This window comes from Herpailurus yagouaroundi, unplaced genomic scaffold (genome assembly GCF_014898765.1).
Source record: "Herpailurus yagouaroundi ecotype Mexico unplaced genomic scaffold, PumYag 141, whole genome shotgun sequence".
NCBI lineage: Eukaryota > Metazoa > Chordata > Mammalia > Carnivora > Felidae > Herpailurus > Herpailurus yagouaroundi.
In genome coordinates, this window is record NW_024412396.1 from 75,721,156 (window position 1) to 75,737,427 (window position 16,272).

General features: G+C 68.9%; 1 protein-coding gene across 1 annotated transcript; it reads left to right on the top strand.

The window, feature by feature from the left end:
• The first annotated feature begins 305 nt into the window (after window positions 1–305).
• Window positions 306–14,694, top strand: CEP170B (centrosomal protein 170B). The gene is made up of 16 exons (XM_040478399.1): window positions 306–667; window positions 1,509–1,567; window positions 2,607–2,745; window positions 3,387–3,491; window positions 3,615–4,097; window positions 4,336–5,051; window positions 5,144–5,314; window positions 5,831–5,921; window positions 6,112–7,794; window positions 8,857–9,091; window positions 11,155–11,314; window positions 11,616–11,759; window positions 11,894–11,982; window positions 12,324–12,417; window positions 12,542–12,593; window positions 12,768–14,694. Exons 1-16 carry the CDS (start codon window positions 481–483, stop codon window positions 13,001–13,003), a joined length of 4,644 nt encoding a protein of 1,547 aa, XP_040334333.1. The 5' UTR covers window positions 306–480; the 3' UTR covers window positions 13,004–14,694.
• The last annotated feature ends 1,578 nt before the right edge of the window (window positions 14,695–16,272 follow it).

A 16,272-nucleotide genomic window follows, 5' to 3' on the forward strand; every position in this document is an offset into this window, starting at 1 on the left:
CGGGCGGGCAGGGTGTGTCTGCAGAGCCTCCCGGCTGCCCCCCTGCCAGCCCTGCGTCCTCTGCTCCCTGCTTGGGGCTGAGGACTCCTCCTCCGCATACAAAGTGTGCACATGGAACCCTCTCAGGGCCTGCTCTGCCCGCCTCCGCCCTGCACCGCGTCCTCCAGGCCTCGTGTTGCTCCTACCAGACTCTGGCCCCCACATCTGTCGTCCCTCTGTCACCCAGGGGCCCTCAGGGTGTGCGGGGCTCTCCCACTCATCTGGCCACGGCGTGGTATCCGGCGACCAGACAATTAGAAGTCCCTGGGTGGGGGAAGAGGGTTCCAGGAGCGGGTGGCTTTGCACAACCAGACCGGCCCTGCCACGTGGCCACTGACAAGGACACTGTGGGGCTACCTGAGGGTCCTGGGAGTCCAGGTGACGCCGGTCCTTCAGCGGCTGCCTGTCCTGGGGTCCCTTCAGGGTTGGGGCTGGGTGCACATGTGTCAGAGGGCCAGTGCCCGGCCCAGAGCAGTGCGGAAGGAGCGGACTCCTGAGTTGTTGTCCTGCTTGCCGTTGACCGGGCCCTGCCACCTGCTTCCTCTGCAGACGTTCGTGAATGACGTGCGCATCCCGGACCAGAAGTACGTCACGCTGAAGCTCCATGACGTCATCCGGTTCGGCTATGATATCCTTTCCGGGCCGTGCCCCCTCCTTCTGGCCCAGGTCGCCCTAGGTTGTCCTGGCCCAGGTTGTCCTGGAAGTGGTAGGGGCCCCAGTGGGCACAGCTGCTCTGTGCTCACGGCCCACGGCCATTAGCCTGGGCTCCGGCCTGACCTGTACCCGCTCTTCCCCAGACGGAGGCCCCGGTCTCAGGGAACTGCTTCCCACCTCCTGGTCTGAGCTGACACAGGGCTCCAGGAACCAGTGCGCTGACCTGGGACCCAGGGGCAAACCGGGGGCTGACCAGGCGTGGCGTTCTGTGCTCAGAGCATGTGTGAGTGAGGGCTGGGCCTCCGCCCTGAGCAGCCTGGTTGCTCTGGGGACCCGCACGCAGCTGGAGCCCACCCTGTCTTCTCCTCTGCCCGCCGCAGCCTGCGCTTGTGTGGGCGTACCCCCCCGGGGGTATGGACACAGCCCCTGGCTGAGCCCTCCCCTCCCCACCTCTAGAACATAGGGAGGCCAGGGCCGAGGGGTGGTCTGGGATGGGAGCCAGGAGCTGTGTGGCCTGGCTCCTGGGCGCATCACCTGCCTGCCCTGCCCTTTGTGGGGGGCGTGTAGAGGGCATGTTCATGGCCCTAGTGGTGGGCGGGGGGAGGGGTGTGCTGGGTTCTGGAATGGGCTGTGTCCTGCGTCTCTGAGTTGGGCAGCCTGGCACGCAGGTCGTTGGTGCAGCGTGGGCACGGACCTGGTGCACAAGCGGCTGTTGGGGGGCAGCACACGCCTCTCCTCTGGGCCGTCTGCTCCCCCGCTGCCCTGCGCCCTTATCCTGGCTCCTCTGCTCTGGGTTTGCCTTAACTCACTGCCACATTCCAACATGTACGTGCTGGAGCGTGTGCAGCACCGGGTCCCCGAGGAGGCGCTCAGGGTCAGTGCCGGCACGCAGCCCAGGGGCTCCTCCCACAAGGCCCCTGCGCCCCACAGCTCTCCCGGGCCAGCACCCTCAGCCTCTTGGCTCCCGTGGCCTGGTGCTGGTGCCATGAGTCAGCCCAGCCTGGTGGGGCCTGTCCTGCCAGACTGGCCAGTCTAGCGGGTGGGGAAGACGGTCACTCCCCCGAGGCTGATGCAGCCGTGGGTGCTGGGCACGGAGAGGGGGCTGCTGTGTGCCTGTACCAGCTGGGGGGGGGGGGGCGCCAAGAGGCATCCTGGGTACCAAGGAGGACCCCAAGCAGTCTACCACAGGTGGTGGCCAGGAACAGGCAGGAGCGGTCAGTATTTGGGGACAGCCCTGTAGGGGGTCCTGGGGTACTCTCAGTCAGGGCTTGAGGGGCCCGGGTGGGGGGCCACGGCAGGCCGGCCATGTCCTCTCCCCTTGCTCGTTTGTGTGGGAGTCTTGGAGCCCTGACTTGGGGGACCCTGCCCATAGCTTTACCCAGGAGCTCCGTGTGGGGGAGACTAGCCCTAGCCCCATCTTTGGAGTGAGCTGTGGGCAGCCTGCCTGGAGTCACCGGTCAGCGTGAGGCCGACTTCTACAACCGCAGGGCTCGACCAGGGGAGCCCGGCATGCACACAGGCGCTCACACAGACGTACACAGACGCACGCGTGCAAACCAACATTCACGTGCACGGTCTCTTGGGGTAGACCGCTGCTCCCCACTTCCCGTGCCCTGGGGCCCATCCCTCCCCTCTCTCTGGTGGGTCCTGGGCGAGGTGTCACCTCTGATGATTGCCGCCCGCCCCTGCCTCCCTGGAAGCTTCCTGGTCTCGAGGACCCCCCAGGCTTGGGCAAGGACCCCCGGTTTCCACCTCAGGCTGTCAATTCCATGGGGTTCAGTAAGGAGAGCTCGTGCGTGGGGCCAGTTCCTGCCCCCTCTGGACTCAGAGGGAGGCAGGCTGCCCTGAGCGTCTCCAGAGCTGGACCCCACCCTCACCCCCTCACCCCCTCATCCCCGCCTCGCTGCCCGCAGCACGAGAAGTACACTAGCCAGCTGCAGGTGAGCGTCAAGAGCCCGGCACCCAGGAAGGGCGAGGCACTGCCCCAGCACACCCCCTACTGCGAGTCCTCGAGCCCCAGGCCGGAGAGGGCGGACCGGAGGCCGGGAGCAGGTAGGGCAGCCCCGAGGCGCACAGGCCGGCCCCCCCACGGGTCTGCCCCATCCGGATGACCCTCCCCTCCCAGCACGGACCCTTGCCCTGTCTCCCAGCCTCCTGGGCCCACTCCACCAGCAGCAGCCATGGCACAGACCTGCTCTGTGTGAGCTCAGGCACCTGTGTGTCCCCCACCCACGCCCCCCTGGGTGCACTGCACCCCCCGTGCCCCGTGTGGTCCGGTCAGTCTGTAGTGGGCTCAGCCTTCAGGGCCCCCTTTGTGGCCTGAGTCACTTCCAGAGCCTCGGAGAGACTGTCCCTGGGTATGGACTCCTGTCCTCCTGACCTTCTGACAGGCAGGCCCTGGGGAGCCCGGAGCTGGGCTGGAGGGGGTGCCTGCCCCTCAGGGAGGCCCGGGCGGGGCTGGGGGAAGCCAGTGTCCTGGACTCCCTGCGACTGTCCCCCACTGCGGATGCAGAACAGGGCTCAGAGCGGTCACGTTGAAGCAGTCAAGGCAGGGTCCTGGGCAGCCGCAGGTCTGAGACGGGAGCTGATGCCGGGACCCCTCCAGAGGCCAGCGTCTCCCCCGGCTCCGGGTCTCCCTCCTTGTCTGTGTTGGCGCCACAGTGACTCAGGGTGGGACTGTCCTCCCTCTGCAGAGGCAGCGGCCTACCGGACCCCTCTGTACGGACAGCCCTCCTGGTGGGGCGAGGATGAGGGCGACAGTCCGTGTGAGGACCGGCGCCCGGAGGAGCCCGACCCAGGTGGGTCCCCGGAAGCCCCGGAGGTGCCTGCTCTGGGGGAGACGGCGGTTTTGGCAGACACGGGTGGGGTGAGGATGCTACCCTGCAGCCCCAAGGACGTGTTTTCTCCCCCCACCGACGTAGAGCGGCCCAAGGAGCCGTCGCAGCAGGACAGGGAGCTGGCCGGGACAATGGCCGGCTTCCGGGCTGCAGCGGAGCCTCCCAGCTACGCGTTCAGGCGGGAGCCCAGTTACTTCGAGATCCCCACGAAGGAGGCCCCGCCGCCACGGCCCCCCGAGGCGCCGGTGCAGGAGGCCCCCACCAAGGACGTGGAGCCCGGTGTGGCCGGTGCAGCCCCCGTGGTACAGAGCCACGCCTCCTTCACCATCGAGTTTGATGACGGCAGCCCCGGCAAGGTTAAGATCAAGGACCACGTCACCAAGTTCTCCCTGCGCCAGAGGAGGCCGCCCGGCAGGGAGGCCACGCCTGCGGAGGCCGTGTCCGCGGAGACCAAGGTGGCCGACTGGCTGGTGCACAATGACCCCAGCCTGCTCTGCCGGGCCGGCCCCGGTGACGACCGTCACAGCACCAAGAGTGACCTGCCCGTGCACACCCGCACCCTCAAGGGTGAGTGCCGACCGGCTGGCCCACCACGGGCCCCGCGACCGCCCCGCGGCCCCCTCGCCTCCCTGGGGGCGCCCCAGTCAGGTTGGTTGATGTCCCGTGCGTAGGCGATTGTGCTGGACTCGCCTCGCACTCGGGGCCGTCCAGCGCGTTTCGGCTGCTCGTCTCGGCCGTGTGGGGTGGGGTGTGGGGCGCTGTGTCCCCGAGCACCTGTGACAGCTGGGGATCCCCCCACTCCCAGGCCACAAGCACGAGGACGGCACACAGAGCGACTCGGAGGACCCCACGGCCAAGGCGGCGGCGGCCGGGGTCCCCGCGGAGGGCGGCGGGGCGCAGGTGCGGCTGCAGAGGCAGCTGAAGCGGGACCCCCAGGAGCTGCTGCACAACCAGCAGGCCTTCGTCATCGAGTTCTTCGACCAGGACGCGCCCCGCAAGAAGCGCTCCCAGTCTTTCACGCACACCCCTGCCGGGGACCCCAAGGCCGACAAGCGCCGAGGCCCCGGGCCGGCCGAGAGGGACCGCCCCGGCGCCCCGGCCCCGGCGCGGGGGACGGGCGGCAGCTCGGGGCCACAGCGGGCCAGCTCGCTCAAGCGGGAGAGGACAGAGGAGCGGCTGGGGGGGTCCTCGCCCGCCCCCCGGGCCTCCCCGCGGCCCTTCGGCAGTGTGGGGCGCCGTTCCCGTCTGGCCCAGGACTTCATGGCTCAGTGCCCGTGGGACGGCTCTCCTGCCGCCCGGCCCGGCCCTGACAAGGCATCCCCGGAGTCGCCTGCCCCTGAGACCCCCCGTGGGGCCAGCCCCGTGGCCCCTGCGACCCCGCCGCCACCCCCCGCTGACCCCCAGCTGACCAAGGCTCGGAAGCAGGACGAGGACGACAGCCTGAGCGACGCGGGGACTTACACCATCGAGACGGACGTGCAGGATCCGGAGGTGGAGGAGGCCCGCCAGATGATTGACCAGGTCTGCACGGCAGGGGCGTGGGGGCCCGGCCGGGAGGGGATGGGCGGTCGGTGGGCTGGCGCTGACCCGGGCCTGGCCGTCCCTCCCGGCAGGTCTTTGGGGTACTTGAGTCTCCCGAGCTCTCCAGGGTGTCCTCGGCCACCTTTCGTCCGGTCATCCGAGGGGACAGAGATGCGGCCGGTGACGGGGTGGCCCAGCGCATGGCCCTCCTGCAGGAGTTTGCCTCCCGGCCAGTGGGCATAGACTCCCAAGGGGGGCTCCAGGTATGTGGGACACACACTGCTCCGGGGAGGGGCCGGGCGAGGGAGGCCGGCAGCCAGGCTGGGGCCCCGCCCTCGGGTCCTGTACGCACTCGAGGGTTGTGGCCTGGACTGCGCGGCGTTCCAGCCCCTCTGCGAGGCCGGGTGGAACCTTCTGTGAGTGGCCCGCCTGGCGGCTGGGCGGGGGGGCCCCTGTGTGGAGGGCTCAAGGGCAGGCCCTGGGGCTCTGAGTCAGGTGGGGCCCCTGGGTACGCCTGTGCCCACGGGCAGGGCTGGCCTGAGTCACAGCTGCTGACCTCCGGGCCGTCAAACTGGGCTCGGACCAGGTAGTTACGTTGGCAGTTGCGTGGGACTCCCGCAAGCCCAGGGGAGCGCGAGGGGTCGCCTGGCTGCCTCTGACGGAGGAGTGTGCCGCAGGTGCAGGGATGGCGCGTTTGGGCCAGGTGGGGGGGGGGGGGGAGCTGCCCCGCTGCCCCCGCCCCTCCTTGCTGCAGACACAGCTTGCCCTTCGCTCCGCAGGGCCTCACGGTGCCGGGCTCCCCCGGGGGTCAGAAGTGGGTGTCCCGCTGGGCCAGCCTGGCTGATAGCTACTCAGACCCAGGCCTGGCAGGTAAGTGGTTCTGGCCCAGCAGAGGGGTGGGGGATGGAGGGGGAGGGGGGGGAGGGGTGGTCTCAGGCCCTCGTGCTGGACACTCGGGTGCGCGTGCGTGCCGGCTGTCTGGGGGAAGGCCGGGCTTCCGGCGCTCCTGAGGGCCTACAGGCGTGTGGCCACTCCAACCAGGTCGCCCCTGTCTTTGCAGAGGAGGGCCCTGGGCGCAGAGCTGGGGAGCTCGAGGGGGCTCTGCCCGTGCGCCAGCGACGGCTACTCCCACAGCTGCCCGGCGACAGGGCAGACAGCCCTGGGGGCCTTGAGGCCACCAGGAGGAGCGGCCCCGGGCCTCCGGAGCTGGGCAGTGAGCAGGCCAGCTGCCTCTTGGGCCAGGAGGACTTGGAGCCCGACAGCCTCAGCGATGCCAGTGGGTCGGATGGTGGGCGGGGCTCCGAGCTGGGCGGGGCCCCGCGTGAGGAGAGACGCAGGAGCCCCCAGGAGGGTCCCGCGTGGACGAAGGGCCGGCGCTCGCCAAGGGCCCCCGGGGAGCCAGCCCCTACCTCTTTCTTCATTGGGGACCAGAACGGGGAGGCAGCCTTCCCCAGGAAACCATCGGTGGCTCCGGGGGAGGCGGAGGGCCCAGGACGGGTGGCCCAGGCCAGCCCCCCGGTGAGGGACGGCGTCTACGTGAGCACCAGCGGGAGGATGGTCATCCAGCTGCGGACAGGGCGGTCCCCGGAGCCCGAGGGCTCTGCCCCGGCCTTGGTGCGGCAGGAGAGCTTCAGCAAGGAGCCGGCCGCTGGCCCCCCGGCGCCTGGCCAGCTTCCACACATCTCCAGCCACCCCCTCCTGCAGGACCTGGCCGCGGCCCGGGCCTCACGCACAGACCTCCACCCTCAGGACACCCACCTGATTCTGAAGGAGACGGAGACGGCCCTGGCAGCCCTGGAGGCCCGACTGCTTTCCAAGCCCACGGACGAGGCCGAGGGCCAGATGGGCAGTGCCCCTGGGCCGCCGGACGACTCTCTGTCTGGGGACTCTGATGTGGACACGGCTAGCACTGTGAGCTTGCTCAGCGGTAAGAACGGGCCCAGCCCGACCGGCGCCCAGCCCACGGGGCTGCAGAAGGACAAGCCGCCGTCCCCGCCGGCAACACAGGACCTGGGGACCGTCTCCTTGAACAGTGCCCGGGACCGGCTGTCAGAGAAGCGTCGCCCGCCGGGCCCTACCGACGCGAGGCGTGTGTCTGCGCGGCGTGGCCCTGGGCCCCGGGTGCCCTCGGACTGGCCTGATGAAGAACGAGGCTCGGGCCCGGCCCACCCGCCTGGCACGGACACGGTCACCTGTGACCACGAGCCCCCCGCGGCCAGCGGGGCAGGGCGGCCAGGGCCTCGCCGGAAGCCTGCGGCCCCACCGCCGTCTCCAGCCACCCGGGAGGAGCCGGGCCGAGGCCCCACGGGCTCCCAGAAGGCACAGCAGGTGCTGACCCGCTCCAACAGCCTGTCCACCCCCCGGCCCACGCGGGCCTCCCGGCTGAGGCGGGCCCGGCTGGGGGATGCCTCGGACACGGAGGCTGCAGATGGGGAACGGGGGCCCCCAGCCAACCTGGAGCCAGTGGGCCGGCCGGCTGCCGAGCAGGCCAAGAAGTTGTCACGCCTGGACATCCTGGCCATGCCGCGGAAGCGGGCCGGGTCCTTCACGGGGCCCGGCGACTCGGAGGCGGCCCCCGCCCGGGGCGGCTTCTCCGGCCGCAGCGTCGAGCTGTACTGCGCTGTCCGCAAGCCCGTCATGGCCGAGGCGCGGGCCGCTGCCCGGAAGGCCGCCAGTTCCACCACGGTGCCCCGCCAGCCCTTCAGCAGGGCCCGCCCGGGCAGCGCCCGATACTCCTCGCCCAGTGAGTGCCGGGGGCAGCCAGCCTGGGCGGTGGGTTCCTGTGCTGGCCTGGCGCAGGGCTGCGGGGTCCCGGTTCCAGCCCGCGGGGAGCCCCCGCTCCCGCAAGCAGGCGTGTCTCCACAGACGCGCGCGAGTGCCGCGGGAGGCCCAGGCCGCAGGGGGGGCGGGGCTCTCGCTGACCCCGGGGGGGGGGGGGGGACCCGCGTGGCTGCGGACAGCCGGCCGGGCTGCTCGCTCTTCCCTGGCGCTCTGGGCTGGCATCCGGCTCACGAGGTACAGGCAGAGGCCCGAGCCGTGCCCCGGGGCCCGGGGAGGGTGTCTTCCCTGGACGCCCACAAAGCCCGCGGCGGGGGAGGGCCGTGTCCATCTCCCACGCACCCCTGGGCAGAGGCCCCGGGCTGCCCGCGGTCTGTGCGCATGCACGGCGAGGACAGACGGGGCCGTGGCGGCTGGCGCTGGTCTCCCGCCCGGGGGTGGCCCGATGTCTTGCCCTCTGGGGAGCCCGTCCCCCAAGCAAACTGAAGGGTGGGCTCTCTGGCCCAGCTCCTCGAAGCTCCTGTGCCTCCCGCAGCTGCAGAAGCAGGGCGCCCCTGCTTTCTGGTCCCGGGCCGTGGGGGCCTCCACCCCCGCTGGGGGCAAGGGGTGCCGAGGGCCGGGCTCCACTGGAGGACGAAGCGGGGTCAGTGTGGTCTGGGGTCGGGGACCCACTGCCCGTCCCCGTGTTTTCCCTCTGAGTGCGTTTGCCGCCGCCGTGGGGAGTCAGGTCTGAGACCAGGGAGGGGCTGGGGCTGATCTGCGTGGAGAGTTTCGCCCCGATTTGGGGTCTCCGTGGGTCCCATTTCCTGCCGCTGAGGGCGCTGGCCTCCCCATGGGACGCGCAGCTGCCCGGGGCCGATCAGCTCCAGCCGTGGAGGCGCCGGGCTGCCCTCCCCCCGTCGGCTTCTCGGCCGGCGGTGGCCTGTCCCGCGGTGCCGGGCCCTCGCCCAGAGGGGCCTGGGCTGCCGCAGCGTGCTGAGTGCTGCTCTGTTCTGTTCTTGTTCCTGGAACGGATGCACGCGCCCAGGCACACGCCGACGGCAGCAGGGCTCAGACTGCACGTCCACGTCCGAGGAGGAGTACGGCTCCCCCAAACACGCACGCGCCCGCACCTCGGCAGCCACGCAGACCCCGCGGGCCGGCAGCTCCGGCCGGACCCGACCCCGGGCCCCCGGCCTCCGGGACACGGACGACGACGAGGAGGAGGATCCCGACCCCTACGGTTTTATCGTGCAGACGGCAGAGATCGCGGAGATTGCCAGGTGAGCCGTCCATGCAGAGGGCGCCCCTCCGCCCTGGCAGGGCAGGGCAGGGCAGGGCAGGCCTGGGCTTCGGGCTCTCTTCCCAGACGGGCTCCGCGGCCGCTTGTCGGACGGATGGTTCGCGGACGATCGCGTGTGGACGGGTGGGCGGGTGTGGGACCTCCGGGCTGAGGAAGGACTCCGCCGTGGTTGTTGAAGATGAACTCTCTTGTGTGGTCATTTGCCGGGTCACCTCTGGCCGGGTGCTGGGAAGGACGGTGCAGACGTGGGGGGCTGTTGCTGGGGAGCGGCCGTTGGCTGAGCACCGCAGGGCTCACGGCAGGGCAGGAGCCTGGGCCTGGGCTAACGGTGAGTGTTTGGTGCTGAGGATGCTAAGCTTGAGCCCGTGAGGCTCCTAGAAAGAGGTGACCAGAGGCAGGTGGTTCCCTGGAGAACAGCCCGTGTGGGCGTGGAGACACAGGGCTGGTGACGGAGGCCGTGGAGACTCGAGGTGGAGCAGAGAGGACCTGCCAGGCATGGAGAGAAGGGGACCAGGAACCGAGCTCCCAAGACACTGGGGGAGGGGGCGGTGCCTGTGCGCTGGGGTGGTGAGTGAGGGTTCTGGAAGGAGATACTTCACCCGGAGGAGGGAGGCGAGCAGGGTGCAGAGGAGAGAGGATGGGGAGTGGAGGGCCCTTGGGGGCTTTGGAGGCCTCTGCTTCCAGAGTGAGCAAGCTTGAGCATCTGATATGCTGGGGGCCAGAGAGAGGAGACGGGTCTGGGGCAGGGGGCCGCGGGCACTGAGTCGGACATGCGGGGTGGGGGGAGTCGGGCACTGAGGCAGGAGCACGTGGGGCAGGGTGGAGGGTCGGGCACTGAGGCAGGGGTACACGGGGCAGGGGGGGAGTCGGGCACTGAGGCAGGAGCACGTGCTGGTTTGGTGCTGTTGTGAATTTGAGGGGCTTCTTCTGTGTTTTCTGGACGTAGGGAGGGTGGGGCCCAGTTGGGGGAGACTCCTCTTGAGGGGACCTAGGTCAGTCTTGCTGGGGAGGGAGGGGCCGGCCAGGATGGTTTCCTCCAGCTGTGACTAGCATTTCTGGGGGCTGGGCTCAGCGGCCCCGCCAGGCAGGGAGTGGATGGGCCCTGGGGGCCGGCTGGGAGGTGCCCTGGGTGGTGCTGAGACCGCTAAGGGCGGAGACCTGGTCCTCGGTGGGCTTGGAAGCCCCGTCCCTGTCCCTTGGGCGACCGCAGGCATTGACGGGAGGAAGCTGGGCGGGGTGGGCCTTGTGCCCCTGCGGTGAGGGGGGATGGTGGGGGACAGTGACAAGGGGCTCCAGTGCCTCAAGCCTGGGTCGGGGGCTCCGGTGGCACATGATCTGCTGGCTGTGGAACCCGATGAGCTTCGGGGACAGGGCACAGAGGCTGCAGGCTGGGCCTGGGGACCTCGCAGGCAGTAGGGGCAGAAGCCGTCCCCAGTCCCCGGGGGCTCGAGGGGACGCACGTCATCGCCTGTGCAGGGCGCGGGTGAGGCCAGGCTGATGCTGGGGGCTTAGCCTCCCTCGGCCTCCCTGCCTCCCCTGCAGGCAGGTGCCCGGTCTCTGCCTGCCTCTGTCAGCCTTTGCCTGATTCTGATCGTGGTCTGTGACCCCTCCCCCACCTCGGTGTCCCCGCCTGCGGAGGAGGGCTCGTGTGGCCACACGTTCTGTGGCAGCCCTGATGCCCGGACCTGGTGGCCGGAGGAGGAGAGGGTGTGTGTGGCTCGCCCTGGAGCCCTTCCCACCTGGCCCTGCCGGGCCCAGCTCCGGCCACCCCTCAGGGGGCACTGGGGCCTTGAGCCTCCGGACGGGGCCCTGCCAACTCTGACGTTGCCGATGGCCGCTGGGGCACAGTCTGGGCCAGGCTGCGGGCCGCCTGCCCCTCACCGGCACTTGTCCCTTGGGAGGGGCTCCTGCCTGCACCTGAGAGGGGGAGGTCTGCCTGGGGACGGGCACCGGGTTCTGTCAGCCTCCTGCTCCCCGACCTCCCAACACCGGCCCCCAGCCCGGAGGACCCCACGGCACCTGCCTTCTTCCCTGCTCCCGCAGGCTGAGCCAGACGCTAGTGAAGGACGTGGCCATCCTGGCCCGGGAGATCCATGACGTGGCTGGGGACGGCGACTCGTTGGGCTCACCGGGGCCCGCCCGTAGCCCCTCCCTCAGCAACGTGCCCAGCACCCCTGCCTCAACCATCTCCGCCCGTGAGGAGGTGAGCCCAGCCCCACCCCCGCTCCCCGAGCCGTGAGGTCCAGGCAGGCCGTGTCCGGCCTCCCCCCGCCCTGCGGCAGCTTCCGGCACACCTTGGCAGAGGGCGGACAGTCACCAAGGCTGCGCGTCCTCCGCTCGGCTCCCCGAACAGCTGCCTTGGGGGCAGGGGCGTCCAGGAGCCCTGAGCGCCCAGGGCGTGGGGTCGGCTGTCTCCTCGCTGTCGTAGCAGGGAGGCGCGAGTGCCCGCACCTGCTGGCGGGCGGCCCCCGAGGTGCGCTGACGCAGCCCTGCCCTGTCTGCAGCTGGTGCAACGAATCCCTGAGGCCAGCCTCAACTTCCAGAAGGTGCCACCTGGCCCCCTGAGCTCTCGGGACTTGGACCAGAATATGAACGACCGCTGTGAGGACCCCCTCGCCAACAAGATGCGGCCTTGGAACCGTGAGGAGGCAGGCGCCCCCCCCCCCCCCCCCGCCTCCCTCCCCTGCAGACAGCTGGCCTGGCTGCACACAGGGGTCCCTCTGGCCAGGGGTAGGGTGTGCCCACGGCTCCCGGGCACCGCACTGACACCGGGTCCTCGCAGGTGATCTTTGACAACCTGATGCTCAACCCCGTGTCCCAGCTGTCCCACGCCATCCGAGAGAACACGGAGCACCTGGCCGAGAAGATGAAGTGAGTAGGGCCAGCGGGCTCCACAGGCCCCTCGGACACACACACGCACGCGTCAGCCAGGGCCTGCCGGGGCCACACACGCACACACACCCCCGGCCCCCGGCCGCCAGGCCCCCAGCTTGCGGTAGGCAGAGCCCCCAGGGCGACCCCCAGCCCTCCCTACGTGAGGCGGGGACGGGGGCTCTGGCACCAGCCAGGCCCAGGCCCTCCTCCGGGCCTCAGTTTCCCCTCGGGCACGGGAGAGGTGTGGTGGGTGGGGTGGCCTGGGAGCCTGTGGGTCTAGGCTTCGGTCCTCACTGTCCTCGGCCCGTCCCCGTCCCGCTCCCACCCCTGGGCGGCAGGATCCTCTTTCAGAACACAGGGCGTGCCTGGGAGGAGCTGGAAGCCAGGATCAACTCGGAGAACGAGGTGCCCATCCTGAAGACGTCCAACAAGGTGGGCGCCGGCCCCGTCCCCCGGCCACCTGGCCCCGGGGAGTGGGGGGCTCCGGCCACAGACCTGGGGGAGAGGCAACCCCTTGGCGGTCCCGTCCCATCTCCCCCTGCTCGCTCGCTTCCAGGAAATCAGCTCCATCCTGAAAGAACTGAGGCGTGTACAGAAGCAGCTGGAAGGTGGGTGTGGCCAGGCGCGGGTGGGAGGTGGCGGGGGGGACCCACACTGGTGCTGCTGCCCCCCACCCCCACGCAGGGTCCTTGCTGGGAGACCAGATGCACTGCCCACCGTTAGCCGGCTGGGAGGCCCCGGGGTGGGACCCTCGGGCTGGCCTAACGCTCCCGCCCCCGCAGTCATCAACGCCATCGTGGACCCCGGCGGGAATCTGGACCTGCTGACCGGAAACCGGGGCGCCGCGGGCTTGGCCCAGCTGGGGAAAGGCCGGCCGGCCGCCCAGAGCCCAGCCTCGCCCCCCTTGGCCCTGCCTCTGAGGAGCTGCCCGCCGCGGGCGAACTGCGGGTCCCCCGGCCTCCCGGACCCCGCCTTCCTCCCCGACTTCCTCCCTGACGCGGAGAGGTTCCTGATCTAGGCGGTGGGGGCCGCGGCGGTCCCCTGTGCCCCCGGGGCCGGCGCCACCAGCCTCCTTTACCCGCCACTGCGGCCCTTCCCGGCTGCGGACGGTTCACGCGGAGCCCCCCGCACGTGCCATAACCCCTGGGCAGGGGCCTCGGTTCCCCGGGCCCCTCCCTAGCTCCCAGCAGCACCCCAGCTGGACGGGCCGGCCCGGCCCGGCTCCCGTTGCGGCCACCGCTGAGGCCCGCGTCACAGGTGTGTCCCCTGCCTCCTCTCCACGCTGTCCTTTTTGTCTTTAGCTTTTGAGGAAAGAGTCGTCTGTGCCATCGCAGCGGCTCCCTGGGCCCGGGAGGCCCCTCCCCTGCCTCTGGCGCCGGGGGCTGCTGTTCTGTCGGAGGCCCCGGGCGCCGGCCGCGGTTGGGCCGGAGGGTGCCATTCAGTGCCAAACACAGAGCCGGGAGGGGCTGGCAGTACTCCGGGACTGGAGGCCGGGGCGCACCTGGCCGGGGCCCTCACGGGCAGCTCTGCGGCCCAGTGGCCTGGGGCGGGGACGTGGCCCGCGGAGACGTTCGGGGCGGGAACCCCACTTCTTTGGTGCCAACGCAACTGCCAAGCCCACCGAGTGTGTGGCTGCTGCCACGCCGGCCGTGCACACGGGCACACACGCATGCCAGACACGCGCCCGCGCTCCCGGCCAGCCCAGGCACGTGTCCACACTGCAGGGCGGTCGGTCCCAGCTCGGGACGCTGGCCGCACTCGGCTTCCTGCGGTTCTAGGCCGGGGGGGGGGGGGGGGGGGGTGGTGAGCACTAGACCCAAGTGGCTGGAAACCGGAGCCTCCCGGGGCCGCCCGCCCTCCCCCACCCTCACCCCTGTCCTCCCTGATGCTGTGGGCATTACCTGGGTGTCTGGCTCGGGGCCCCGCAGGCTGCTGTGCTCTGGTCCCGGTGCAGGGGTGGGGCGGGGAGAGCAGGGAGAGACACCCCCCCCTCCCCATCCCAGGGACAGTTTGCCTTCTCAGGGTTCTTTCAGCTGGGAACACGCCGGGGGGGGGGGGGCAGAGCACGCCCCCCAGGGGGGCCCGTTTCTGGAGCCTCTAAGCCAAAGAGCCCGCGGGCTGTGGCAGGTGGGGGCGGGGCTGGCCCACCCTGGCCGCCGTGGCGCGGGGTCGCCGTGCACCCTGCCTGGCGCCTGTGTGAGTGGCGGTTGCGGGACGGGGCCCGGAGGCCAGTGGGTGTGAGTCCGGGCCCCATGGGTGACGTGTGTGTCCGTGTTTACATTTAGCTGATGTGGACTAGTGTGCATGGGTCCTGTACGCCCCCCCCCCCCCCCGTTTCTGTGTGCGAGTGGTGGCGGGGTCCCTGCCAGGACCCCGCCCCTCGAGCCTGCTGGTCCACACGGAGGAGGTGCCGGCCCGCTGTCTCCTGCATGCCCCACACAGTCGCCCGCAGCCCGTCCCCTGGAAGCAAACAGTGGCCGTTCTCCATCCACACCCACCCTCAGTGATCGTTGTACGCTTTTTTTTATTCACAAATTCCTGTTCCTCCCCCTTCCAGCCTTCGACTCGGGATCGGTAACTTATTTGTCTGGCTTCTTGGAGGTACTTCTGTCTGTCTGTCCTCAGGTGGTCTTACGGCTGTCTTTCGGAAAACGATTATTTTATATGAGTTGTCATGGAATTTGTTCTAATAAATCATTCTATCACATGGCGAGGTCCCGGCGTCCCTTGCCTCGGCCTCCTCTCTCCTCCGTTGGAGTTTGGCCTGGGGATGCCTGGCCCCAGGGGTCTCCATTCATTGGCCGGAAAATCCCATTTGACCCCCAAGACCAGGGATGCGGCAGTGCAGAGACATTGCCAGCAGGGGGCGGTGTAGGCGAGAAAGCAAAGCCTAGAAATTTCGCATTTGCTCCTCCAGAGAAGAGTTCTCATTTTATCCCAGCCGTTGAAGGACGCGCCGACCAGCAGCGCTCTAAAATAGGCCTGCTGTGGACAAGTAGCGGGGGGGGGGGGGGGCACGGCGCTGAGTACTGAGCCTCGGTTTCTCCCAATTCCTTCACCCTTTCTGTGGCTTTGGAGCGATCGCTGACCTCACGCCGCAGCTGTGGTGGTGTCGTGCCACCCGGTGCCTGGAGCCCTGGGTCTTCCCACCCAGGGGACCACATCCCCCAACTCTGCCGCAGGGTGGACCCAGAGGAGATGGGCAGTTGGGCTGGAGAGCGTCCAGCCTGCCGTCAGCCCACACTGCTGGCTGCAACAGAGACCGATCACCAGGTCGCTCGACCACGGCACAGGAACCACTTGTACCCCACTGCTCCCCCACCAGCGCTGTTCCCCACGTCAGCTCCCTTCCCACGTTAGCTCCGTTCCCCCCTTAGCTCTGTTCCCACACCAGCTCTGTTCCCCACACAGATCTGAAATGAATAATACATTGAATGGTATTATAGCCGGGAGACACTGCAGAAGAAAAGACTGCTCATCTAGAAAATATAAACAGGAGAAATTACCCAAAATGAAGCACAGAGAAAAGGCTTTAACAAAAATGAAAAAAATTAAATTACAAAAATAAACAGCAGCACTGATAAATGGCACAATAGCGAGAAGTCCGACACACATGTAGTTGGGGTCCCAGGAAAAGCGTGGAGAAGAAAATGTCCAAAGAAATGACAGCAAAAGATGCCTAGACTGCATACGAGCTAGAAACTGATGGATGTGATAAGAACCCCAAGGCGGGCGCAAGCGAAGGTGATCACCAAAGTGCATCGCAAGTCAACAGCTGAGACTCAGTGACAGGGAAGGACTGAAAAGCAGGCAGTGACTCATTCTGGAAAGGCAGGACTACGAAGACAGTAAGAGGCTCCGTGGTTTCCGGGGGGCTGGCGCCGCGGAGGGAGGGACCGGGCGCGGCCAGTGCAGGCCCTGATAGCAGATGGGTACATGTCGTTGTACCCTGGCCCAGACCCAGGGCGTGCGCGCGGACTGAGCCCTCCTGTAAACACAGGCCCCGGCGATGATGACAGGTCACCGTAGCTTCCTCCAGGGCACTCACGTCCCACTGTGGTGGGGACGCCGACGGCACAGGGGGCTTGCGTAGTGCAGGTGGGAAATCACTGTCCTCTCCCCACTGTTTTACCGTGAGCCTAACATTGCTCAAAAAAGTAAAGTCTTAATAAAAAATTAAATTTTAAGAGATTTATTACAGGGGCACTCGGGGGGCTCAGTCAGTTAAGCGTCCGTCTTCGGTTCAGGTCATGATCTCATGGTTCGTGGGTTCGAGCCCCGAATTAG

What these genes read in the sequence shown, in the direction of transcription:
- CEP170B (XM_040478399.1), top strand. Translation starts at nt 481, where the DNA reads ATGTGTCAGAGGGCCAGTGCCCGGCCCAGAGCAGTGCGGAAGGAGCGG. An exon ending in CCCGCCAGATGATTGACCAG is followed by an intron (nt 5,052 to 5,143) that starts GTCTGCACGGCA and finishes CCCTCCCGGCAG; the next exon opens with GTCTTTGGGGTACTTGAGTC. An exon ending in TGTACAGAAGCAGCTGGAAG is followed by an intron (nt 12,594 to 12,767) that starts GTGGGTGTGGCC and finishes CCGCCCCCGCAG; the next exon opens with TCATCAACGCCATCGTGGAC.